This window comes from Staurois parvus, unplaced genomic scaffold (genome assembly GCF_062004578.1).
Source record: "Staurois parvus isolate SC_StPar_1 unplaced genomic scaffold, SC_StPar_1.0 ptg002113l, whole genome shotgun sequence".
Classification (NCBI taxonomy): Eukaryota; Metazoa; Chordata; class Amphibia; order Anura; family Ranidae; genus Staurois; species Staurois parvus.
Window position 1 is genome coordinate 5,063,182 of NW_028319909.1, and position 27,701 is coordinate 5,090,882.

Here is a 27,701-nt window from a genome sequence, read left to right on the forward strand (position 1 = left end):
TGATCCCCTATTGCCCGGGGGCCCCATGAGTTGTCGGTCCGCCCCTGCACGAAGGGCAAAATAAGAACCAAAATATGTGATGAGCACCTTGAGAATCCATTGAGAGCTCCTACTCCATACATCCAACCAACCAGAAATGGATGGTTTAGTTGACCAAAAACAGGGTCAAATATCGCACTTGTTTTATGTTGCCTTATTTTACTTTTATAATAAAAAAAATATTGCAAAAAAAATAATCTACATCAGTCTATAAATCTATATCAATAAATCTATAAATCTATATCAGTCATCGTTAACTTGTGATCTACCCAACTTTTTCTGCTCATCAGCTCTCCTTATTGTTTGTGTATTTTATGTGCGACCCAAGACAATTCTTCTTCCAATGTGGCCCAGGAAAGTCAAAAGGTTGGACACCCTTGGCGTAAATGGAAACCAGAGGTTTTTAATGGATTTTATTTAGCCCCTTGGCGCCCCCTTTAACCTCCCTGGCGGTATTCCCAAGTGTAGCTCGGGGTAAAGTTTCAGTACCAAAAGCGGTAACCCCCCCCCCAAGCTACACTCGGGCTTACCATGCGGCGTTGCTCAGGGATTCCCTACAGCGCTTACTTTTTTTTTAAAACGATTATTTCATAGCAAAACATTCCTGTATCAAACCATTTCACATACATTTTGTCCCGAGTGCTTTGTCCGGCGCCCTGCCAGCATTTTTACCGCTCTTTCTGCCTGGAAACTGAGAAACGCCCATGGCGTCCAAAACGCGTCCCTTTAGGTCAAAAGCGGTTTTAGACCGGCTAGAGAACAGCGATAGTAAATCAGAACCACTTGCAGAATTGAGTGATAATGATTGGTGGGGGAAATTCCTCATCAGACACTGAAAACGATTCTGCGACTGAACTCAGCGATGTGCGAACTTGGCGCTATATTTCACATTTCAGTGTTTTTGGTTTGATTATATTATTGAATTATTATTATTATATTATTATTTTTTATGAGTATTTATTAAATTATAATTTATGATTTTGTGTTTCAAATTTTATCATCCCCGGGATGTTTACTAGACTCTTGTTCAGACAGATTTCAGTGAGTTATTCCTAAATTACAGCCTACAATAAAAAAAATACATATTTCCATGCAAAAAAATGGTACCACTTTGAGCACCAAAAATCTGAAATAATCATACCGCCAGGGAGGTTAAGGGGTTTGTGATGCCGGGAGGTGGGGTGGGGGTTTAGGGTCATGTGACCACCATGATTGGCTGTCATGGCGGTCACATGATCGGAAGGCTCCCAATCGTAAGTAATGATTCCAATCTTTCTGTGAGGTGACGGTAAATTTGCCAAGAGTGCGCTCTCTGTACACCTTTTGTTACATCGGGTCAGGGGCGGACTGACAACTCATGGGCAGTTTGGGATCATGGGGCCCCTGTGTCTTCACCCACATTCAAAACCACACCCAAAAAAGCCTATGAAAGGTATTAGGGGCATCTCATGGGGCCCCCTACTGACCTGGGCCCTCGGGCAGTGCCCTTGTGCCCAAATGGTCAGTCCACCCCTGCATCAGGTACACAAATATGTGGTCCCTCGGCACCAAGGCTAAGCCACCGAGAGGCAGCATATTTGCGTACGTTAGGCGCAAAGGAGTTACAGTTCCATATATATTTGGACACAGGCACAGTTTTATTAGTTTTTTTCAGGTATTTATCAAAACATTCAAGATATACAGTAGTTATATAATGGGTGTGGGCTGAAAATGCACACTCTCGGGTTTAACCTCTTCACGCTGGCCGAACGCAAATGTGCAGCCTCCTGGAGTCTGGGCCTAGACTCCGAGCGGCCGCACATTTGTGTTCTATTGAAAAAGAGCATATGTGCTGAGAGCGCGTGCCCTGCGTGGGAGCCAGCACACGTCTGGTACTCACAGAAAGGTCCGGATCTCCTCTTTCAATCGGGACCTTTCCCAATCATGTGACTGCCGTGACGGCGTGTCACGGCAGTCACATGACTCCAAACCCCGCCACGCCTCCCGGCTTCTGAAACCCTTAAAGGGCCGGGAGGCTCCGGGACCAAGGGGTTAATTTGAGGGTATGTACATCCAAATTGGAGGAAGGGTTTAGGAATTACAGCTCTTAAGAGCAGTCACCCCCCTTTTTCAAGGGACCAAAAGTAATTGGACAGTTAAATCAAAAGCTGTTTCATGGCCAGGTGTGGGCTACTCCTTCGTTATTTCTTCATCAATTAAGCAGGTAAAAGGTCTCGAGTTGATTCTAAGTGCGGGATTTGCATTTGGAATCTATTGCTGTGAAGCTACATCATGCGTTCAAAGGAGCTGTCCATACAAGTGAAACAGGCCATTGTAAGGCTTCAAAAATGAAACAAATCCATCAGAGAGACAGCAGCAACATTAAGAGTGGCCAAATCAAGAGTCCATAGAGAGCTTCATGGACTGGGTTTCCATGGCTGAGCATCTGCATTCAAGCCTTACATCACCAAGTGCAATGCAAAGCGTCAGTTTCAGTAGTGTAAAGCACGCTGCCACTGCACTCTAGAGCAGTGGAGACGAGTTCTCTGGAATGATGAATCTCACTTTCTGGCAATCTGATGGACGTGTCTGGGTTTGGCAGTTGAATAGTACTTGTCTGACTGCATTGTGCCAAGTATAAGGTTTGGTGGAGGGGGAATTATGGTGTGAGGTTATTTTTCAGGGGTTTGGCTTGGCCCCCTAGTTCCAATGAAGGGAACTCTTAAGGCATCAGCATACCAAGACATTTTCGACAATTTCATGCTCCCAACTTTGTGGGAAGAGTTTGGGGTGGCCCTTTCCTGTTCCAACATGACCAATGCACAAAGCAAGGTCCATAAAGACATGAAGGAGCAGTTTGGGGTGGAGGAACTTGACTGGCCTGCACCTCAACTCCAAAGAACACCTTTGCGATGAATTAGAGCGGAGACTGCGAGCCAGGCCTCCTCCCCCGAGCTCAGTGCCTGAACTCACAAATTTTCTTCTGGAAGAATGGTCCAACCTTCCCATAGACACCCTCTTAAACCTTGTGGATGGCCTTCCCAGAAGAGTTGAAGCTGTTATAGCTGCAAAGGGCGGGGCCAACTCAATATTGAACCCTACGGACTAAGACTGGGGGGCCATTAAAGTTTATGTGCGTGGAAAGGCCGGCGTCCCAATACTTTTGGCAATATAGTGTAGATTCATTTGATTCAGTACTTTCATTTTCCTGACAGGGTGTGAGTAAATTTTTAGAAAATGTGCCTTTCCCATACTGGGTGTTCTGCCAACAGCAGGCGTCGGCCAATTTATCTTTCCTTGGGGCATAAAGGAACAAAGATAGATGAACAAACTGAGTGTTACCTTGTGTTAGCTCCAAGCTGGATACTTCCATATCTATCTATGTTGCTGTGTAAGACGGTCCGTTAGACCTTTGCTACACTTTGTGAGAGTATTTTCCAATGACTTCTCAACCACTTCCTGTCCGGACACTGTCACCCCCTTCCTGTCCAGGGCAATTTTCAGCTTTCAGCGGTATCACACTTTAAATGACAATTGCGCGGTCATGCAACAAGGTACCCATATCAATTTTTTACCATTTTTTTGAGACAGATAAAGCTTTATTTTGGTGGTATTTATTCACCGCTGGGATTTTTATTTTTTTTGCTATGTAAATGGAAAAGTCCCAAAATTTTGAAAAAAAAGTGTTTTTTTTTATAAAATTTTGCAAATAAATAATGTTCCATCATAAATCTTGGCCAAATTTTATTCCGTTATCTTTTTAGTAAAAAAAAAAAAATCCAAATTAGTTCATAACCAAAAATTATAATTTTAAATATTTTTTTTTACATTTTTATTTTTTTTTATATTATTATTATTATTTTTTTTTTTTACATACTGTCACCCTAGCAGTATGGTGACACTGTACTACTTGTGGGGGGTGATGAAGATTTTTTTTTTTTTTTTACACTGATTGCTTTTACACCCATATAGGATGTAAAAGCAATCATTTCTCTTTCTCTCTGGCTGCATTCTTGCACTCATTGAGAAGTACTGAGTGAGCTGTGATTGGTCCCAGCTTGTCACATGGTACAAGGCTGTTGTGAATAGCCTTGTACCATGTGACCTCTGTGATCATTCACAGATTTCACACGTAGTAAGCAATGATGTCACAGGTGACATCTTGCTTACTACTTTGCATGTGATCACTGATTGGCCAATCAGTGATCACATGATCGGGACCTCGTACAGAGGTCCTGTCCGACGATCGGTGTTTCACTGTGTCCGGAGGACAGAGCGGGCACCAGATCGCGGTGCTGCGCGTTACCAGGGAGCGTGCACAAGCAGGGTGTGGGGAGGCCATTTATAAACGGCCACCCGACCCTGCAGTGCCACCGTCCGGCCGTTTATATGCAACGGCCGGTCGGGAAGTGGTTAAAGAATGTTTCCCGGGACTTGACCCCCAGAAGGTTTTACCCCCTTCATGACCAGCACTGCGCTACTTTAAGGATGTAGCACTGAACGCAAATTACATTTAGATCATTTTTTTTCACACTATTGGAGCTTTCTTTTGATGGTATTTGATCACTACTGGTTTTTTTTTTTATTATATAAACAAAACAAAAAAGACTACATATTTGGAAAAAGAAAACATTTTCTACTTTGTTATAAAACATATTCAATAAAAAAAAAAAAATCAAATTTCTTCATAAATTTAGGCCAAAATTTATTCTGACACATCTTTGGTAAACATAAGATACCGCTTAGTGACTTGTCCTCTCTGTTCGAAGTTCATGGTCGAACAGGGGTGGACTGACAACTCATGGGGCCCCCGGGCAATAGGGGATCATAGGGCCCCTGTGTCCTTGCCCGCAACTAAAAAAGCCTATGAAAAAGGTACCAGGGGCATCTCACGGGGCCCCCTACTGACCCCTGGCCCTCAGGCGATGCCCGAGTGCTCGAATGGTCAGTCCGCCCCTGCGGCCGACCGCGAACTGAACAAGGGGGGTGTTCTGCCCATCACTACTCTGCAATACAAAAAGGCCTTTTTTTTTCTTTATTGTGATCCTGCTCCCACTGCCATTCTTGCCTAGGCTAGACTCACAGCAACTGGTGGGTGGGCCTGGCGCACATCCTTGGGGGGGGCTCACTGAAACAACCAAGAAGAGGCAGCTGGGTTCTGGAGGATGCCAGAGAGGTAGATCTCAGGGAAGGACCCAGTAGACCTAAGCAGTGGAGTGCAGCATGACCAACACAGCTCTGAGGAAGGGGGCCTGTTCCCCGAAACCCGTAAGCTGACATTATCATCTATATGCATGTGGGTTTTGGAGAGCTGACCTTTTGGAACTATGGTTTTGTCATGCCTTCTTTTTTATTTATTTATTTCAGGTATTTATATAGCATTATCAATTTCATAAAATCATAAAATACGGAGGCTGCCATTTTTCTTTAATTTTCTTCTGAAAATGCTAATAATCTGTCTGCCATGTTGACTCCTTTGCCAGGAACAATCTAAGGATTACATTACAGATGAAGAAAGTCAGAAATAATTCAGAAGCCCTCAAACTACTGAAATCCGACCTTCACCCCCCTCTATTACTTGTCTTTATTTTTCTCCCCCTTTTCCCATTATCCAATAGAATGTAAAAAATAAAGCTTGGGACCAGAGGCAGACTGACCATTTGGAAACTCGGGCACTACCCGAGGGCCCGGGGTCAGTAGGGGGACCCATGAGATGCCCCTGGTACCTTTTTCATAGGTTTTTTTGAGTTTGGGCAAATACATAGGGGCCCCATGATCCCCTATTGCCCGGGGGCCCCATGAGTTGTCAGTCCGCCCCTGCTTGGGACCTTCTCTGGTGATCCGTGGCGTACTGGTGACATTCTCTGGCTGCAATTGCCTTCAGTTGCAGATGATTGTCACTGCAGCACCCCTTCACATCTACAGCCACCTTGCAAGAACGTGTGATTTGGGAATAGTATGTTTGAGCCCGGGTTCAGACATGTGCGGTTCGGTATATCGCATGTGATTCGCACAGGAACCGCACCGCACCTGTGCGGTTCACATGAACGGGTGCGATTCTGATGCGGTGCGGAATTTGCACCGTGAACCCGGGCTCACACACTTCCACTAAGGTGGTCACCTTTATGCCTCCACTGTATCTATGGAAGGAGCAGGGGCGGACTGACCATTTGGGAACTCGGGCACTGCCCGAGGGCCCAGGGTCAGTAGGGGGCCCCATGAGATGCCCCTGGTACCTTTGATAGGCTTTTATAGGTGTGGTTTGAATGTGGGCGAGGACACAGGGGCCCCATGATCTCCTATTGCCCGGGGGCCCCATGAGTTTTCAGTCCACCCCGGGGAAGGAGACATGGTTTTCACTAAGCTGGTGAACTTTATGACTCGGTCGGCTGATTTTCTAAATCATTGATGGTGCCATCGGATTACCGAGCGAACCACGTTTTCAATTTTCGGCCAAAAAATCGGACCTAAGAATAATCGGCCGGTTGTCGCTCTGTTAGTGGGTCAGTGGTACCGGCCGATTTTCGCTCTGTTAGTGGGTCAATGGCACCGGCCGATATTCGCTCTGTTAGTGAGCCAAAGGCACCGGGCTATTTTCGTGGTTCCTCCCCTATTTGGTGATCGGGCATGTTGGAAAATGCGCAAAAAAAAAACAATTATCGACTCAATGATGGTCAAATTGTACGATCGTTTTTCCAAAAAGAATATGCGCCATGAGCCGTGACCTGGAAGGAACAGAAGTTTTGCCTGTTATATGGGGTGAATTTTATGACTTGGTCAGCCGATTTTCAAAATCATTGGTGGCACCATCGGATTACCGAGCGAATGGCGTTTCCGATTTTAGGATGAAAAATCGAACCTAAGAATAATCGGGCGATTTTCGCTCTGTTAGCGGGTCAATAGCACCGGCCGATTTTTGCGGTTCCTCCCCTATTTGGTGATCGGGCATGTTGGAAAATGCGCAAAAAACAACCAATTATCGACTCAATGATGGTCAAATTGTACGATCGTTTTTCCGAAAATAATATGCGCACGAACCGTGACCTGGAAGGAACAGAAGTTTTGCCTGTTATATGGGGTGAACTTTATGACTCGGTCGGCCGATTTTCTAAATCATTGATGGCGCCATCGGATTACCGAGCAAACCACGTTTTCGATTTTCGGCCAAAAAATCGGACCTAAGAATAATCGTCCGGTTGTTGCTCTGTTAGTGGGTCAATGGCACCGGCCGATTTTCGCTCTGTTAGTGGGTCAATGGCACCGGCCGATTTTCGCTCTGTTAGTGGGTCAATGGCACCGGCCGATTTTCGCTCTGTTAGTGAGCCAGTGGCACCGGGCAATTTTCGTGGTTCCTCCCCTATTTGGTGATCGGGCATGTTGGAAAATGCGCAAAAAAAACCCAATTATCGACTCAATGATGGTCAAATTGTACGATCGTTTTTCCGAAAATAATATGCGCACGAACCGTGACCTGGAAGGAACAGAAGTTTTGCCTGTTATATGGGGTGAACTTTATGACTTGGTCGGACGATTTTCAAAATCATTGATGGCACCATCGGATTACCGAGCGAACTACGTTTCCGATTTTTGGATGAAAAATCGGACCTATGAATAATCGGCTGATTTTCGCTCTGTTAGCGGGTCAATGGCATCGGCCAATTTTTGTGGTTCCTCCCCTTTTCGGTGATCGGGCATGTTGGAAAATTTGTGCAAAAACACTGATTTTCGACTCAATGATGGTCATATCGTACGATTGTTTTTCCGAAAATAATATGCGCATGAGCCGTGACCTGGAAGGAACAGAAGTTTTGCCTGTTATATGGGGTGAACTTTATGACTCGGTCGGCCGATTTTCAAAATCATTGATGGCGCCATCGGATTACAGAGCGAACAACGTTTCCGATTTTTGGATGAAAAATCATTTGCAATTTAAACCATGTATGGCCTGCATATGTGTAAATGTGCTGCTTTGCAGATAATGAATTGAGGGACTGTTTTTCATGTGTGAAATGATGGAACCTATTACCTATAGAACAGAAGGCTCGTGCTGCAAGTTGATAATGATGCAAGTTGTTTCCTTCATTTGCAGAACTTGATGATGAAATAACATAGAGGGAAGTTTCGTTTCCCCCTCAGACTCGTTATTTAGAGGAAATCAAATGCAGGTGTGTTCCTGAGATTCTGCCAAAACACTCGTGCCCACACCGAACAGTCATATAAAAGGTAATTCTCAAGAATACTTCCTCATTTCTTCCTTCACAAACCTTGAGAGACACCTGGCTCTCACAATGGCATCGCTTTTCCACATCCTCGGCTTGCTCTCAGCTTTGGTAGCCTCTGGTAAGTGCTCATTAATCTTTAACAAATAATCCACAAATGTCCTTAAAGGAATGCAACATTTTTTTTATTTTAAAGAATATGTGCACTTTAAAATATAAAAATCAGAAATCAATTGGAGGCAGGGGCGGACTGACCATTTGGAAACTCGGGCACTGCCCGAGGGCTCGGGGTCAGTAGGGGGCCCCATGAGATGCCCCTGGTACCTTTTTCATAGGCTTTTTTGAGTTTGGGCAAGGACACAGGCACCCCATGATCCCCTATTGCCCGGGGGCCCTGTGAGTTGTCAGTCCGCCCCTGATTGGAGGTGATCCTGACCTGGAAGGCTTACATGCATTTACCTGATGCAAGGTTTTGTCTGCATTGGAGGATACTATTAAGAGGAATCCGTACTTGGAGGGTCCAGGAGTGACCCCCAAAAGCTAGCAGGCCCTTTTTAGGGTCACGGTAAGGAGGTGAGGAGCCAATTTAGCTGTTTTTGGATTCATCGCCAGAGGCTGCATCGCACAGGATCACCTGCATGCAGGGGCGGACTGACAACTCATGGGGCCCCCGGGCAAAAGGGGATCAATGGGCCCCTGTGTCTTTGCCCACACTAAAAAAAAGCATATGAAAAAGGTACCATGGGCATCTCATGGGGCCCCTACTGACCCCGGGACCTAGGGCAGTGTCCGAGTTTCCAAATGGTCAGTCCGCCCCTGCCTGCATGTTGTAGCCTCCCTGGAGGTATTCCCGAGTGTAGCTCGGGGTAAAGTTTCAGTACCACAAGCGGTAACCCCCCCGAGCTACACTGGGGCTTACCATGCGGCGCTGCTCTGCGATCCCTCGATCACTTACCTTGTCCTGCGCTCCCGCGATGTCCCTCCTGCAGTGTCCCCGGCAATGTAATCCGGCGGATGCCGGTATCTGTCATCTGGGTTCCATCCCCTGCGAGCGTCTGGACACACGGGGATGGAACAGAAGGAAATTTGAAAATGACAAAAAGTGACATTCACTAAAATCACTAAAATCACATAGTATAACATTCCTGTATCAAACCATTTCACATACATTTTGTCCCGAGTGCTTTGTCCAGTGCCCTGCCTGCATTTTTACCGCCCTTTCTGCCTGGAAACTGAGAAACGTCCATGGCGTTCAAAAAGCGTCCCTTTAGGTCAAAAGCGGTTTTAGACCGGCTAGAGAACAGCGATAGTAATTCAGAACCACTTGCAGAATTGAGTGATAATGATTTGTGGGGGAAATTCATCATCAGACACTGAAAACGATTCTGCGACTTTGCTCAGTGATGTGCGAACTTGGCGCTCTATTTCACATTTCAGTGTTTTTGGTTTGATTATATTATTGAATTAAATGTATTATAATTATATTATTATTTTTTATGATTTTTTTATTAAATTATAATTTATGATTTCGTGTTTCAAATTTTATCATACCCGGGATGTTTACTAAACTCTCGTTCAGACAGATTTCAGTGAGTTATTCCTAAGAATTACAATATAAAACGCCAAATTTCCATGCAAAATAATGGTACCGCTTTCAGCACCAAAAATCTGAAATAATCAGACCGCCAGGCAGCAGCGGACTGACAACTCATGGGGCCCCCGGGCAATAGGGGATCATGGGGCCCCTGTGTCCTTGCCCAAACTAAAAAAAGCCTATGAAAAAGGTACCAGGGGCATCTCATGGGGCCCCCTACTGACCCCGGGCCCTCAGGCAGTGCCCGAGTTTCCAAATGGTCAGTCCGTCCCTGCCGCCAGGGAGGTTAACCTTTGCGGAACACTGGTGTCACATTCATTTTGTTGGACTTTTGTTTAGTACAACTTATATTGCATTTTTTATTATATAGGGGATTCATATGTTTATTTCCATTACATTTTTTCATCATTATTCATTATAAGGTTTCGGATGTGAGTTTTTGTATTTGTATATGTTATTTGAAGTGTTTTTAGCACTGAGCACTTTTTTCACTATTTTTGATCTACTTATCCCCCAGTGCTGGGATCACATGTGTCTCACCATTTATGTATCGTCTTGATATTCCAGTTTTTTTTTACTTATCTCAAGTGAGATCTGGAACAATCAGCACTTTTATTTTTATAGTTGTATCACATCAGGTCTATTGGAGACCATTGGTTTATATTATACATTCACTTGGTTTTTTTTTATTTATATTTTTTTCTCTCGGATGCCCTATAAGGGATGTGATCACTATTTATTATTATTATAATATTTATGTGTTTATAAGAGAGCTACATCATTTTTGTGTATTTATTTAGCTTTCTCACCTATAGGTAATAAGATGCAGGTGTTAGCAGCCTTATCCCTTGCTAGCTACATTCACTCTATTGCAGGCCATAGATGGAGAGAAAACCGGCCGATTTTTCTTTAAAAAAATGAAAAATCGATCGTTCAAGCGGCTGATGTTACCAGCAACGGTAAAAAAAAATCGGCCAATTTTCATCCCCTCTACAGCCGGCAAAAAGTGTCTCTGCAGAGAGCTCCGCTATTTCTTTGACAGTTCCTTGACATTTATAGCGGTTGCAACAATGTATCTATTTGTATCCATTTCGGATACATATGTTTTTATTCGGAAACAAATAGATACAATGTTGCAATCGCTATAAATGTCAAGGAACTGTCAAAGAAACAGCGGAGCTCTCTGCAGGGACACTTTTTGCCAGACTGGAATTCCTCTTCTTCTTCATCCTCTTCTTCTTCTTCATCCTCTTCTTCATCTTCTTCATCCTCTTCTTCATCTTCTTCATCTTCCTCTTCTTCTTCATCCTCTTCTTCTTCTTCATCCTCTTCTTCTTCTTCTTCATCCTCTCCTTCATCCTCTTCTTCTTCTTCTTTTTCATCCTCTTCTTCTTCTTCCTCTTCATCCTCTTCTTCTTCCTCTTCTTCTTCATCCTCTTCTTCATCTTCTTCATCCTCTTCTTCATCTTTCTCTTCTTCTTCATCCTCTTCTTCTACTTCTTCTCCTTCTTCATCCTCTCCTTCTTCTTCATCCTCTTCTTCTTCTTCATCATCCTCTTCTTCTTCCTCTTATTCTTCCTCTTCTTCATCCTCTTCTTCTTCTTCATCCTCTTCTGCTTTTTTCTACTTCTTTTTGTCTTCCTCTTGCAGGTCACTGCTCATGCACAGATTTTTTTATCGGTAAAAGATCGGCCGATTTGCCCATCATTGCCGTGAAAATCGGCCGATCGGCAAAATCGGTCGATTTTTTTCCAACTTTACCGATAAAAAAAATCTGCCAAAATACCGAAAAACGGCCGAACATTTAGCCCACTAACGATACGAAAATCGGCCGATTTTATTTTCGGCCGCAAAATCAGCCGATTTTCGACTCATCTATGACCTGCATAAGGACTCGTTCACACTTGAATGTTTTACCAACGCTTGCCAAACGCCCCTATAGCGTTTAGCAAGCGTTGACTCCGGCATTTGCGGAGCGTTTTTTAATGCTCCGCAAACGCCGCATGTGCGGTTTAGCGGCGGTTGCTAGGCATTTGCCGAGCATTAAAAACGCCCGACAAATGCCTATAATGAAGTTTGAATGGTGTTACCGCTCTGCAAACGCCTCACAACCGCGTCGCAACCGCACCGCAAACACCGACCGGGCATTTGCGGAGCAGCACCATAGACTAGAATAGGAGGCTTCAACGCCTCCTGACTCGACGAGTCGCATCCGTTTTGCCGCGACGCTAACGCTCCTGTTAGAACAGCACCATGTGCTGCAATGTGCAGAATTGTCCGAGGCGTTTGGGAAGCGGTAAAAACGCTTCCCAAACGCCTCTCTGCCGCCTGCACACAACGCTAGTGTGAACGCAGCCTTAGAGCGCAGGAGGTTTCTATTATACATCGGCGATTACTAACATCAAATATTTAGAATCTTATCTAAAGCAATTAAAACTATTTTAGAAGTTGGGGAATCATTATCAATCAATTCTGCAAGTGGTTCTGATTTACTATCGCTGTTCTCTAGCCGGTCTAAAACCGTTTTTGACCTAAAGGGACGCTTTTTGGACGCCGTGGACGTTTCTCAGTTTCCAGGCAGAAAGAACAGTAAAAATGCAGGCAGGGCGCCGGACAAAGCACTCGGGAATTCTCACCAAGTACCGGGACGTCGGTCCTTCAAAGCAACCTAGAACCTAGGAACTGAATGCAGCATGCTACATTTAGTTCCGGAATCCGAGCCCCGGCACATTGCACTATACATGTCTATATAAAGGTTTGGTATGACAATGCAGCAGTTGTGGGAGACATTCCATATCCATATTCAGACTTCTACATTGAGTCTTTCAGATTCTGCAGATGCTGGGACGCTTTGGAGAACAAAGGCACACCTTGGTGAATCCTTTTACTCACTTACATTGGATTTACCAATTTAGATATTAGTTGTATAAATAATAATTAATAATATAGGAGCTGCTATTATACAACAATAATTCAAATAATAAAAAATATGTGATAATAAAATATAGCGCTTAACCCCCCTGGAGGTATTCCCGAGTGTAGCTCGGGGTAAAATGTCTGTACCAAAAGCGGTAACCCCGAGCTACACTCGGGCTTACCATGCGGCGCTGCATAGGGAGTCCCTGCAGCACTTACCTTGTCCTTCGCTCCCACAATGTGTCCCCTGCAGCGTCCCCGGCCATCTCCTCCGGCTGATGCCGGCATCCAGCTCCTGTGTTCCGGTCCCTGTGACGTCGGGACGTACGGGCGCCGCCGCCGGTGGTGGGAAATTTGAACATTTTAAAAAAGTGTCATTTTTTTCAAAACGATTTTACATAGTAAAACATTGCTGTTTCAACCCATTTCACATACATTTTGTCCCGAGTGCTCTTTCCTGTCCCCTGCCTGCATTTTGACTGTTCTTTCTGAATGGAAACTGAGAAACGTCCATGGCGTCCAAAAAGCGTCCCTTTAGGTCAGGCGCGGTTTTAGACCGGCTAGAGAACAGCGATAGTAAATCAGAACCACTTGCAGAATTGAGTGATAATGATTCGTGGGGGAAATTCCTCATCAGACACTGAAAACAATTTTGTGACAGAGCTCAGTGTCTTCTTGCCATGGGTTTACCAAGTTAGATATTAGTTGTGTTTGCCAGATAGCTGACACATTTCTTCACACTTTGGAAGGAATAGAGATGGGCTTGAACCCTACACTATATTTATTGATCTCTGTGTGTTCTTGCCATGGGTTTACCAAGTTAGATATTAGATGTGTTTACCAGATAGTTGCTATAGACACTAATATAATTGCAATTCTGTTTATTATTACTTTTGTATCAATCAAGTGTAATTTTTATTTATTTATTTATTTTTGAGTCAAGAAGGGCTTGAACCTTACCATATTTGTTGTCTGTTCCCCAAATGGGGGGGGGGGGGATTCCTCCCTCCTTTCTATTTATCCTGTGACCATTGTTCCCAATATAGGAAGCAACAAGAAATCCAAAATGTTATAGTTGCTACATTTCCCCAGCCCCACCCCACTTTTTTCCCCACCCTTTTCACATATCCTCTACAACTGCCACACTTCCCCCTTTTTTTTTTAACCTGCTTACTCAGTCCATGTGTCTTACATTCCCCAATGCAGTTCGGATCTGCGGACTGAGCATAATGGATCGGAATCTGATCCATTATGCTCCCCAATCCACAAATCAGATCCATCCTGCAGGGATCGTCGGCTTGCTTTACAACTTACCTTTTTTTTCGTGGAGCGGGTCCGGTGTCACCCACGTACGGTCTGTGTCACCCGGTGCGGGCCGCACCCCCCGCACCTGCCTTGGGACGCCATTGGATATTTTATTGTGGGAGGGTCTATTATTGCTGGGGGGGTCTATTGTTGCTGGGGGGTGTTTATTGTCACTGGCTACGGGGATCTATATTACTGCTTTTCTTGTTTTGTATTTATACATATATATATATTATTTTTTAACATTTATTTATATAAAGTTATGTATATAATTACTTAGGGGCCACAGAATGATACTTGGTTCTGTATTCTTTAAAGGAGGAGGCACTAGGAGGGGGGTGGAACCAGGGAAGGACTGACAACTCATGGGCAATAGGGGACCATGGGGCCTCTGTGTCCTTGACCACACTCAAATTACACCCAAAAAAACCTATAAAAGGTTCCAGGGGAAATTCATGGGGCCCAGGGGCCGACTGACCATTTGGAAACTCGGGCACTGCCCGAGGGCCCGGGGTCAGTAGGGGGCCCCATGAGATGCCCCTGGTAAATTTTTTATACCCTTTTTTGAGTTTGGGCAAGGACACAGGGGCCCCATGATCCCCTATTGCCCGGGGGCCCCATGAGTTGTCAGTCCGCCCCTGATGGGGCCCCCTACTGACCCTGGGCCCTGGGGCAGTGCCCAAGTGCTCAAATGGTCAGTCCGCCCCTGGGTGGAACCAAGGAACTAAGGGACGGTGCTTGGACATGGGCAAGGACAAGGGGTGACTCGGAAAGGGGGGAGTACTTGCACCTATTCTCTGTGTATGATCAATAAATTTGTACTTTTATACATTTTGTGTGTAAGTGCCTAAATAGTCCCAAATCTCAGCTATTTGTACATTGTTCTCTATATGGGATGTGGCACCCAGCAAGATCAGACTTGCAGGACTCTCTAGATCCAGTTAGTTGCCCTCAGGATATACTAATAAATCCATCCCAATTCTGGGCCAGTCCCCATTGATCTTTTTAGCTGTATGTAAGGAGGTCAATCTTCCCGATGACCACAAGTGTAGGGGAGCATCCTTTCCACCGACCACATTAATGTATCATGAGTTGCAGATACAGACATTTTTTAGCAGGGGTTTCCTGAGACTGGAAAGTTATTCCAAGGGTTCCTATGTGTTTGAATTCTTTCTGAAGAGGGAGGATGGCTGAAACATGCTGGATCTGGTGTTCTTAGTCAATTATTTTAAATGGAAAAAAACCCAGAAGAATAGACTTGCCCTATGCGATACAACAAAATCAGGGCTTTATAAAACAAGGCAAAGCGCCTAGTGCCAAAAGCAGTTCTGGCAAGAACCTGAAAAAATTTGGATTCCTCCTCACTGGCATTCCTGTAACTCTTTAACCCCTTCACACCTAAGAATATAACAAATCCTAATGCCTAAGCACAATTTTGCAACTTTGACGTGTTAGTAAATCTGTACATGTCGTCACTTTGTGCATCCGGGTGAATTACACCAGGTTTTTTCAGGACAAATTGGGCTTTCATTTGGTGGTGAATGGTAATGGATATCTCCTGATTTTTTTTTTTTATATTTTTATTATTATTATTATTATTATTATTATTAATAATAATGGAAGACTGGCCCAAAATAGTAAAAAAAATATATATTTTTAAATTTTTCTGTATATTACTTGTTTCTATCACCAAAGAACAACTCAAAATAAATTTTCCAGCTCCTGACGATTGCAAAGAGGTCATATATGTGTATGTTCTTTGTTGTTTGTACCCGTAGTACGGCCCAGAAACAATAGTGCGCATTTTGCTTTTTTTTTTGCTTTTTTGTTTTTGTCCTACCCAGGGGCGGACTGACCATTTGGAAACTCGGGCACTGACCGAGGGCCCGGGGTCAGTAGGGGGCCCCATGATATGCCCCTGGTACCTTTTTCATAGGCTTTTTTGAGTTTAGGCAAGGGCACAGGGGCCCCATGATCCCCTATTGCCCGGGGGCCCCATGAGTTGTCAGTCCGCCCCTGGTCCTATCTAAAACACACTGCCACTTGGAATAATAGAAAAGAAGGAGCACCCGATGTCCAACAGAATGCACTTTTGATGGTAGGTTAACCACTTCCCGTCTGACCCATGTATATAAACGGCCGGACAGGAGCAGTGCAGGGGTGTGTGGCCGTTTATAAACGTCCTCCCGGCTCCCTGCTTTGCACGCTCCCTGGGAGCGTGCAGCACCGCGATCCAGTGCCCGCTGTATCCAGAGGACACAGAGGAATACCGATCGTTGTACAGAACCTCTGTGCAAGGTCCCGATCATGTGATCGCTGATTGAAGAGTAGTAAGCAAGATGTCACTTCTGACATCATTGCTTACTACGTGTGAAATCTGCGAATGATCACAGAGATCACATGGTACAGGGCTATTCACAACAGCCTTGTACCATGTGACAAGATGTGACCAATCACAGCTCACACAGTATTTCTCAATAGCTGAAAGAATGCAGCCAGAGAGAAGGAGAAATGATTGCTTTTACAGCCTTTATGGGTGTAAAAGCAATCAGTGTAAAAAAAAATCTTCATCACCCCCCTCAAGTAGTACAGTGTCACTATGGTGACCCTGTACTGCTAGGGTAACAGTATGTTAAAAAAAAACCCAAAAATAATATAAAAAAATAAAAATGTAAAAAACAATTTTGAAAAATTATAATTACTAATTTAGGTTATTTTTCTTTTACTAAAAAGATAACTGAATACATTTTGGCCAAGATATATGAAGAAAGATTATTTATTTGCTAAATTTTATAAGACATTTTTGGAATTTTCATTTATATAGCAAAAAAAGAAAAATCCCAGTGGTGAATAAATACCACCAAAATAAAGTTTTATCTGTCTCAAAAAAATGCTAAAAAATTATATGGGTGCAGTGTTGCATGACTGCGCAATTGTCATTCAAAGTGTGACAGCGCTGAAAGCTGAAAATTAACCTGGACAGGAAGGGGGTAAAAGAATCCGGACTGGAAGTGGTTAAGAGGCATTTATTGAGAGTAACAACAAGAACGGCAAGCCAACGCGTTTCGGGAGAAGAAACTCTCCCTTCTTCAGGCCTGTTACTGCACGCTATTAAATAGACAATATTCCTATGTTGGTTATGTATTTTACAGGTTTTGGAGATCCTGGAATTACAAAGGTTTCCTCCGAGACCTGGAAAATAAATAACCGACGTGGGAATTTTTCCCATTTGATAGTGTGCAGTAACAGGCCTGAAGAAGAGAGTCTTTTCTCCCAAAACGCATTGGCTTGATGTAGTTGTTACACTCAATAAATGCCTCCTAATCTACCATCAAAAGTGCATTCTTTTGGACATCGGGCGCTTCTTCTTTCCTATTATTCCAAGTCTACGTATGGAAATGACCTCAAGGCCATGCCAGAAAGGCAGCAGCCCAAACCCTAAGAGGGTTTACCACCAATTTCCACCATTGGGTACAACTGACTGAAGGGACATCTCCCTACCCACCCACGCAACCACCCACCTACGACCAGTGACTGATCCAGTCAGTTCAGCGCAGTCTTCAGCACAAACAAGATACTAACTGACACTGACACTAATTAAAAAAGAAAAACAATTCAAATTTTAAAAGAACAATAGAATAAAAGAAAATAAATTAAATAGAAAAGAATAGAATAGAAAATAAAAGAATAGAGGGAAAAAAGAACAGAATAGAGAATAAAAGAGTAAAACAGAATACAGTAGAAAATAATAAAAAAGAAAACAGAGCAAAATAGAATATAAAAGATTAGAATCCATTAGAACAAAAAAGATTAGAATAGAACTTCAAAGAATAGAAAAGAATAGAGGAACAAAAGTACAGAATAGAGCAAAATAGAATTCATTAGAATAGAAAATATTAGAATAGAAAATCGAAGAATAGAATATAAAATAATAGAGGAACAAAATAACAGAATAGAACATAAAAGAATAGACCAGAATACAGTAGAAAATAATAAAAACTAAAACAGCAAAATAGAATAGAAAATAAAGGAAACAAAAAGAATAGAATCCATTAGAATAGAAAAGATTAGAATAGAAAATCAAAGAAGAGAAGAAAAAAGGAACAGAATAGAAAATCAAAGAATAGATCAGAATACAGTAGAAAATAATAAAAAATAAAACAGAGCAAAATAGAATAGAATATAAAGTAATAGAAAAGAATATAATCCATTAGTATAGAATAGAAAATCAAAGAATAGAATAGAAAAGAATAGAGGAAAAAAGAACAGAATAGAAAATCAAAGAATAGATCAGAATACAGTAGAAAAAAAATAAAAACTAAAACAGAGCAAAATAGAAGAGAAAATAAAGGAAAAGAAAAGAATAGAAAAGATTAGAATAGAAAATCAAAGAATAGAAGAAAAAAAGAAAAGAATAGACAATCAAAGAATAGAAGAAAAAAAGAACAGAATAGAAAATCAAATAATAGATCAGAATACAGTAGAAAATAATAAAAAAAAAAAAAAAACAGAGCAAAATAGAATAGACTATAAAGTAATAGAAAAGAATAGAATCCATTAGTATAGAATAGAAAAAATAAGAATAGAAAATCAAAGAACAGAATAGAAAAGAACAGAGGAAAAAAAGGACAGAACAGAAAATCAAATAATAGACCAGAATACAGTAGAAAATAATAAAAACTAAAACAGAGCAAAATAGAATAGAAAATAAAGGAATAGAAGATAATAGAATCCATTAAAATAGAAAAGATTAGAATAGAAAATCAAAGAATAGAAGAAAAAAAGAATACAATAGACAATCAAAGAATAAAAGAAAAAAAGAACAGAATAGAAAATCAAATAATAGATCAGCATCAAAGAATAGACCAGAATACAGTAGAAAATAATAAAAAATAAAAACAGAGCAAAATAGCATAGAATATAAAGTAATAGAAAAGAATAGAATTAATTAGCATAGAATAGAAAAAATAGAATAGAGTAAAACAGAGCAAAATAGAACAGCAAATAAAGGAATAGAAAAGAACCAGTTAGAAGAGAATAGAAAATCAAAGAATAACATAGAAAAGAATAGAAAAGATTAGACTAGAGGATCAAAGAACAGAATACTATAGAAAAACAATAGAATAGAATAAAATAGAAAGAATATAACTGCCTTCAATGAATTTTAATTCGAAGAGAATAGACTAGAATAGATTGTAAGCTCCCAGGATCAGGGCCCTCCTTTCCCTCTTGTATTGAACTGTATTGTTGCTGTATTGTCTCCCATTATATTGTAAAGCGCCGAGCAAACCGTTGGCGCCATAAATCCTGTATAATAATAATAACAATAGAATATATAAAATAATAGAAAAGAATAGAATAGATTAGAAAAATCTAAAACACTTTAAAAAAAATCATCAGGTGCGCTATGGCGACGTGAGCAGTGATCAACAAAGGCACTGCGAAAATGTTGCTGAAATAGAAACTTCCAATATGGTCACGCAACTCTTCATATAGCCCACCCAGAACACAAGGATTGCGACGTTAGAATTGTTTTCAAATCCCTTCGAAATTTTGAATTCGAATAAAAGAAACGAATTCCGAAAAATGAATTTCACTAATCGAACGGAACAAAACAAATGTTTTCATTTTGCACGCGTCTGCCAGCAACACCCCATTGTAGTGGAGGCGACGAGTGGGCAGGACAAGGATCTCAGGGGCAAAAATCTCACTGCCGACAGTGACTGACAGCTGCTGGATCATTTACACCGTGTTCCAAATTATTCTGCAAATGATATTTTCTCATTTCCCTCAATAATTGATGATTTACATCAATTATTTACATCAATTAACAGTCGGCAGAATTCTCAGGTTACAACTAGAAGAGTACAATTCACATTTTATTGAACAAACCTCCTAATGATAACAGGATTTTTGTTCCAAATTATTCCGCACAGGAAGTTTCAAAACACATTATAGGTTGTAAAGAACTGAAAATTGTCATTTGTTGTGTTTGCAACATATTTACTGAAATCAAAAGTTATTTCAATCAAACTTTTAACAACATTTTAACTTTTTAAACATTTGAAGCGGTCACGTTACATTGTAACATAGGAGCCCTTATCTGATAGCAGATCACAAGTCTGGCATCCATTGAACTTGTGAGTTTTTGGACAGTTTCTGCTTGAATTTGTTGGCAAGATGTCAGAATAGCCTCCCAGAGCTGCTGTTTGGATGTAAACTGCCTCCCACCCTCATAGATCTTTTGCTTGAGGATGCTCCAAAGGTTCTCAATAGGATTGAGGTCGGGGGAGGATGGAGGCCACACCATGACTTTCTCTCCTTTTATCCCCATAGCAGCCATTGATGCAGAGGTATTCTTTGCAGCATGAGATGGTGCATTGTCATGCATGAAGATGATTTTATTACGGAAAGCATAGTTCTTCCTTCTGTACCAGGGAAGAAAGTGGTCAGTCATAAACTCCACATACTTCGCAGAGGTCATCCTTACACCTTCAGGGGCTCTAAAGGGGCTGACCCGCTCTGTTCCCATGATTCCGGCCCAAAACATGACTCCACCACTGCCTTGCTGACGTCGCAGCCTTGTTGGAACAGGGTGGACGTCCACCAACCATCCACTACTCCATCCATCTGGACCATCCAGGGTTGCTCAGCAGTCATCAGTGAACAGGACTGTTTGAAAATGAGTCTTCATGTATTTTTCTGCCCAATGCAGCCGTTTCTGCTTGTGAGCATTGGTTATTGGTGGCCGAATAGAAGGTTTCTGCACAGTTGCAGGACTCTGGAGGACTCTACACCTTGATGTCCGTGGGACTCCAGAGGCACCAGCAGCTTCAAATATCTGTTTGCTGCTATGTAATGGGATTTTAGCAGCTGCTCTCTTGATCCGATGCATGGATCTGGCAGAAATCTTCCTCAATGTGCCTTTATCTGCACCAACCCGTCTGTGCTCTGAATCAGCCGCAAATCTCTTCATAGTGCGATGATCACGCTTATGTTTTCGTGAAATATCGAATGTTTTCATCCCTCGTCCAAGGCATCGAACTATTTCACTCTTTTTGGCAGCAGAGAGATCCTTTTTCTTCCCCATATTGCTTAAAAATGGTGCTCTGCTTAACCGTTTCAATACCGGGCAATTTTACACCTTCCTGCCCAGGCCAGTTTTCAGGTTTCAGCGCTCTCACACTTTGAATGACAATTGCGCGGTCATACAACATTGTACCCAAACTAAGATTTGATCATTTTCTTCACACAACTAGAGCTTTCTTTTGGTGGTATTTAATCACCGCTGGGGTTTTTATTTTTTGCTAAATTAACAAAAAAAGACCAAAAATTTTGAAAAAAAAACACATTTTTCTTTGTTTCTGTTATAAAAGTTTACAAATAAATAATTGTTCTTCATAAATTTAGGCCGAGATGTATTCTGCTACATGTCTTTGGTGAAAATAACCCAAATTAGGATGTATTTTTTAGTTTGTAGGAAAGTTATAGAGTTCACAAACTATGGTATGAATAGTTTGTAGTACTGAAGTACTACCTGAAGTACTGACGGCCAATCTAATATCTTGAGGTCCAAGAATGTCAGAACAGTACAGATATCCCCAAATGACCCCTTTTTGCAGAGTAGACAGTCCGACGTACTTCATAAGAGGCATGGCGAGTTTTTTGAAGTTGTATTTTTTTGTCATAATTTTTCGGAAAATGAAAAAATTAAAAAAATTATTTTCACTATTTATTTTTTTTACATACTGTCACCAGTGCAGTACAGCGTCATCATATAACTGGCATGGTGGTGATCAGGGACACTGACTGGTGACAGTATGAAAAAAAATATATATATATTTTTTTTTTTTTTTTATTATATTTAATTTTTTATTACATTTTTTTTAATTTTTTTAAGATTTTTTTTCATATTTTACTATGACCAAAATAGTACAATGTTACCATAGTAACACTGTACTACTTTGGGGAAGTGATCAGTATTTTTTTTTTTTTTTTACACAATTTGCTTATAGCAAAGAATTACTTTGCTATAAGCAAGCATTTACCTGAATGAAATCGATTCATTCAGCTTTTTTTTTTTTTTTTTTTTTGTGCTTAGCTGTGATTTGGTCACAGCTAATCACATGACATGTGCATGTGATTAGCTGTGACCATTCACAGCTAGGCACTAGTATACAATGGATGGCATCATGAATGAAGCCATCCATTGTATACAACTGTCATGTGACCTGCTGTGATTGGTCACAGCAGGTCACATGGTACCGCCAAAGGGAGCCGGTACTCGGATCTGTCATCGGCCGTGTCCGAGGTGCACGGGCGGTGACAGATCGCACTGCTGCGTCGCTCTGCAACCGCGCAAACCGCGCATGTGCGGGAGCACGCCAAATGGCGTGCACCCGGAAAGCTGCAGCGCTTTTCAAGCCGCCAAACGGCTGTTGGCCGGGCGGCTAATGGTTAATAATGTGGAACGCCGTCCTTTAGTAGTTTTTCCTTAAATTGGGCTCACCGGCCAATCTAATTATCACAGGTGTCCGAGATTGTTTTCAGTGATCAAAAGAGCCCTGACACACAATGCCATCCATGAGTTAGGCTGGCCATACATTATACAATTATCTGGAGATTTTTGGTATAGATTTACCAAAATTCATATAATAGGAGGACAAACTTAAACAACACTTTCAGTTGTATCCAATTAGGCAGGCCCTTGCACTACACAGTTGAAGGTAAATCTAAAGAAAATTGGGCAGAAAATTGGAAGATAATTGTATAATGTATGGCCAGCCTTACACTGGAAAAAAAACAAAATATTTCATCTTTGTGACACTTAAATAGAATTTGCATAATAATTTGGAAAACAGGGTGTAAACCCAAAATCTTTTCAGTAAAAAAAAAAAAAAATCTGAACAGAATTGTAACTACTTGCCTACGAGGGCATTTTTTTTTCAATTTTTGCATGCATGATCCATTTTTTTTTTTTGCTAGAAATTACAATAACCTCTCCCCAAAAAAGTATATATTTTCTGAAAGCAGAATAAAATGGCAGTTGTTGCAATATTTTATGTTGTGTAATATTTGTGTATTTATTTATCAAACACAGATATTCATGGAAAAAAATACACTAAAATGAATTGTAGAGCTAACAAACACTTTTTTCTTTGGTGAAGTTTAATGGCTGTTATGGTTGATGCTCATCCTGTGCCGTGTTTCCTCTCTCTTTAGGCTCCTCCCTCTCTTGTATGGAGTGCCTTTCTGTGTCAGACTCATGTACCGGCCCCAGCAAGTCTTGTCCTTCCGGCTCTGTGTGCGGCGCTCAATATACAGAATCCTGGGCTCTGGGTAAGTGATTCAATAAAAATGTGCATTTGATGTTTCACAAGCAGGGTGAGGACAAGGGGTGGGCAGGAGGGGAGGCTGCCCTGGGCACTGTGAGGTGGGGGGGGGGCTCCACAAGGAGATTGGGGTGGGAGGGGATTTGTGTTGGAAGGGGGAATTTGAGGGGTGTCAGGGGGTAAGAACTGTTCTAGGAGGGGAAATTTGGGTAGTAGTAAAGTAAGCGGGGGGGATTTGTGATGGGGGGTAAAGACTTGTGCTGGAAGGGGAGATTTCAACAGGGGGCAGATTTGTGCCTGTTCCTCAGGGGTGGGAAGCAACATGACCGGAAGTGACTCTGTTAGGGACCAACTGGTGGTAGCCTCTAGCGCTCCACAGACCAGGATTCCCCAGGGCTCAGAATCTAAGTTCCGACCTGCTTGTTCACCAGAGCCCCTGATGGTGGGGATGGACTTGGAGCAAGCCGAGACCAGGTCGTGACCCCTGAGTGCAACCAGCTGTGGTAGAGGCACCTGTCGGTGGTACACAGCAGGTGAGAGTCTGATGTGAGGAGGTAGAGTAATCGAGGTCAGACAGCCGGGTCGGTAACAGCGGAGCAGGTCGGTACAAACGGCAGGCAGAAGAATAAACGGGTCACGGTCCGGGTTTGGCAATAGGAGATCAAAGGTGCAGGCGCAGGCAGGAAAATGGTCAGGCAAGCCAGGGGTCAGAGCAGGAGAAGTCAGCAGATCAGGATCAGGCAGGGTCAGCAGCAAAGTAAACTCACAGGAACACAGGAAAGACCATACGGCAACTAAGCACTGTCAGATTCCATTTAAATAGGGCGCCCTGCGCTACCATTGGTGCCAGGCGCGCATCCGCGATCACGAGTGCGCATGCGCAAGCGCCACCTCTGTCGTGGATGCCCAGGTCCTAGCACCCGCACACCAGTGTGCCTCGGCACATCGTGCAAGCGCAGCCCCACGCGTCGAGATCTGGCTCGGGATCCCTGACAGACTCGTTTGTCGTCCAGTCCCATCTCAATGCATGCCACGCCTCCAGGCATCCTCGGGAAGACTTCTGAGGTTTCATGAGAACATTGGAGCTTAGAGGTGGATGTGGAATGGTCTGGATTCTGACGTTGGTGTCCTGAGAAGGATGTTTTCCTCCTGGTCTAACAAGCTCTTAAGCTCCAATTACTTATGGATGAAGGGTCTCAAGCCCTTGGCCATTTTCCTATCTAAAGGGGACATGCGGTATCACAAGCACTAAGAAGATATTAGGCACTGGAGAACACAGTGTGGGCTCTGAGGAAGAAGCACAACCTCGAAACGCGTCAGAGGTCAGCTATCCAGAGGTCTACGGTCCCCCACCAGACTACCTTCAGGGGTCTTGGACCACACTGCATCTCTTGTGACATGCTTTCCATTTGATTTTATTTCTTTTGTGAGTATTTTATTTTTTAAATAAATCTCATTTTTAACCCCCCCTGGCGGTATTCCCGAGTGTAGCTCGGGGTAAAATTTCAGTAACAGAAGCGGTATCCCCGAGCTACACTCGGGAATACCCTGCAGCGTTGCTCCGGGATCCCTTCTGCACTTACCTTGTCCTGCACTCCTGCAGTGTCCCCTGTAATGTCCTCCGGCTGATGCCGGCATCTGTCTTCCAGGTTCCGTTCCCTGCGACGTCGGGACGTACGGGGGACGGAACCGGCAGGAAATTTTAAAATTTTAAAAGTGACATTCACTAAATACACTAAAATCACATAGTATAACATTCCTGTATCAAACCATTTCACATACATTTTGTCCCGAGTGCTTTGTCCGGCGCCCTGCCTGCATTTTTACTGTTCTTTCTGCCTGGAAACTGAGAAACGTCCATGGTGTCCAAAAAGCATCCCTTTAGGTCAAAAGCGGTTTTAGACCGGCTAGAGAACAGCGATAGTAAATCAGAACCACTTGCAGAATTGAGTGATAATGATTCGTGGGGGAAATTCATCATCAGACACTGAAAACGATTCTGTGACTTTGCTCAGTGATGTGCGAAGTTGGTGCTCTATTTCACATTTCAGTGTTTTTGGTTTGATTACATTATTGAAATAAATTTATTATTATATTAATATTTTTTATGATTATTTATTATATTATAATTTATGATTTTGTGTTTCAAATTTTTTCATACCCGGGATGTTTACTAGACTCTTGTTCGGACAGATTTCAGTGAGTTATTCCTAAAAATTACAGGCCTACAATAAAAAAACGACATATTTCCATGCAAAAAAATGTACCGCTTTGAGCACAGAAATATTGACATAATCAGACCGTTAGGGAGGTTTAAGGGCTACAGACAAAGGTTGTATCCTTGCAGTACTGGTAGTTCAGTCATTCACAGAACTCTGTGAAAGAATGGCGCAGGCATGTGGGTGGAGCCCCACATGGCTGCCCAGTTTTCAAATAGTGACAGCTGGTATGGGGAACCAAAAAATGTACCGCTTTGAGCACAGAAATACTGACATAATCAGACCGCTAGGGAGGTTAAAGGTAATGCACTACACATACTGGACTTTTCAATTACTTCTTCCACTCTTTGGACTGTTTATGCACTCTCACTAAAAAGTGTTTCATTTGTTCATTCGCATATGCTATTTTTCTCATTTTGGATTGTAGTGTCGCTACACGCGATTACAATATTTTTTTAATAGCGCTGCCTCCAAGCATGCCTACCCTTTTATCAACTGCTATAGATGCTCCTACTCTGAGACCCTCAAAAATTGAAGCTAATGCAGGCCATAGACGTGGGGAAAATCTGCCGTTTTTTTTTTTTTTAAATCATAAATCGGTTGTTCAGACGGCCGACGTTGCCACTAATTAAAAAAAAAATCAATGGGTTTTAGTCCCCTCTGCGGCCGTCAATTAATAATAGCGGTGTCCCTGCATAGAGACCCTCTATTATATTTGACAGAAGAAATAGATTATGCAGAAGAAGAAGAAGAGAAACAACATTGTATCTATTTGTACTTGAATAGAAACATCTGTATCCAAATGCATACAAATAGATACAATGTTGCAACTTTTTTTCTTCTCCATCTTCTTTTGCAAAATCTATTTCATCTTCTCCTCTTTTCTTCTATTCTTCTTCTTGATATTCTATTTCATCTTCTCCTGCAAAATCTATTTCATCTTCTCCTCTTTTCTTCTATTTTTCTGCTTGATATTCTATTTCTTCTTCTCCTGCAAAATCTATTTCATCTTCTCCTCTTTTCTTCTATTCTTCTTCTTGATATTCTATTTCATCTTCTCCTGCAAAATCTATTTCATCTTCTCCTCTTTTCTTCTATTTTTCTGCTTGATATTCTATTTCTTCTTCTCCTGCAAAATCTATTTCATCTTCTCTTCTTTTCTTCTATTCTTCTTCTTGATATTCTATTTCTTCTTCTCCTGCAAAATCTATTTCATCTTCTCCTCTTTTCTTCTATTCTTCTTCTTGATATTTTATTTCCTCTTCTCCTGCAAAATCTTTTTCATCTTCTCCTCTTTTCTTCTATTCTTCTTCTTGATATTCTATTTCATCTTCTCCTGCAAAATCTATTTCATCTTCTCCTCTTTTCTTCTATTCTTCTTCTTGATATTCTATCTCCTCTTCTCCTGCAAAATCTATTTCATCTTCTCCTCTTTTCTTCTATTCTTCTTCTTGATATTCTATTTCTTCTTCTCCTGCAAAATCTATTTCATCTTCTCCTCTTTTCTTCTATTTCTTCTTGATATTCTATTTCTTCTTCTCCTGCAAAATCTATTTCATCTCCTCTTTTCTTCTATTCTTCATCTCGATATTCTATTTCTTCTGCAAAATCTATTTCTTCTATTATTTCTTTTTCCTCATAGTCAATTTATTGTCAAAGAACAGCCAATTTGACCATAAATTACCGCGAAAATTGGCCGATCTAACAAATCGTCCCAGGATTTTCCATCATGGACGATTTTCAAAACCTCTTAAAATGAAGAAAAACGGCCGACATTTTTCCCCATTAACAGTATGAATATCGGCTGATTTTTTTTTATCGGCAATTCGGCAAATTCGGCAAGGAAATCGGAAATCTATGGCCTGCATAAGACTGTTTTATACAGAGGGGCCTTGGCTAGGCAATGCAACTAACACATATGGTTGCCAATATTTTTTAAACTCAAAATGCCAGACAGTGTTTTGCTGTTTTGTTTTATGTTTTTTTTATGGGTTTTTTTTTTTTTTTGCTGGCTTGCTGGTAAGTGTGCTGGGAATCTTTTTATCTTGCTTGTTTTGTGCAAAGCTGTTTACTCTAAACGCTTGTTATAAATTGGGGT

The 27,701-nt window shown here is 41.9% G+C and overlaps 1 protein-coding gene across 1 annotated transcript in view; it reads left to right on the forward strand.

Annotated features, from left to right (window-relative positions):
• Positions 1–8,190: 8,190 nt before the first annotated feature.
• The window catches only part of LOC149432772 (phospholipase A2 inhibitor 25 kDa subunit-like), a 29,671-nt gene continuing 10,160 nt past the window's right edge, over positions 8,191–27,701 (forward strand). Inside the window, exons 1-2 of the mRNA XM_089664995.1 lie at positions 8,191–8,358; positions 23,275–23,391. Coding sequence (XP_089521121.1) covers positions 8,307–8,358; positions 23,275–23,391 — 169 coding nt within the window. The 5' untranslated portion in view covers positions 8,191–8,306. The remainder of the gene's footprint in view (positions 8,359–23,274; positions 23,392–27,701) is intronic.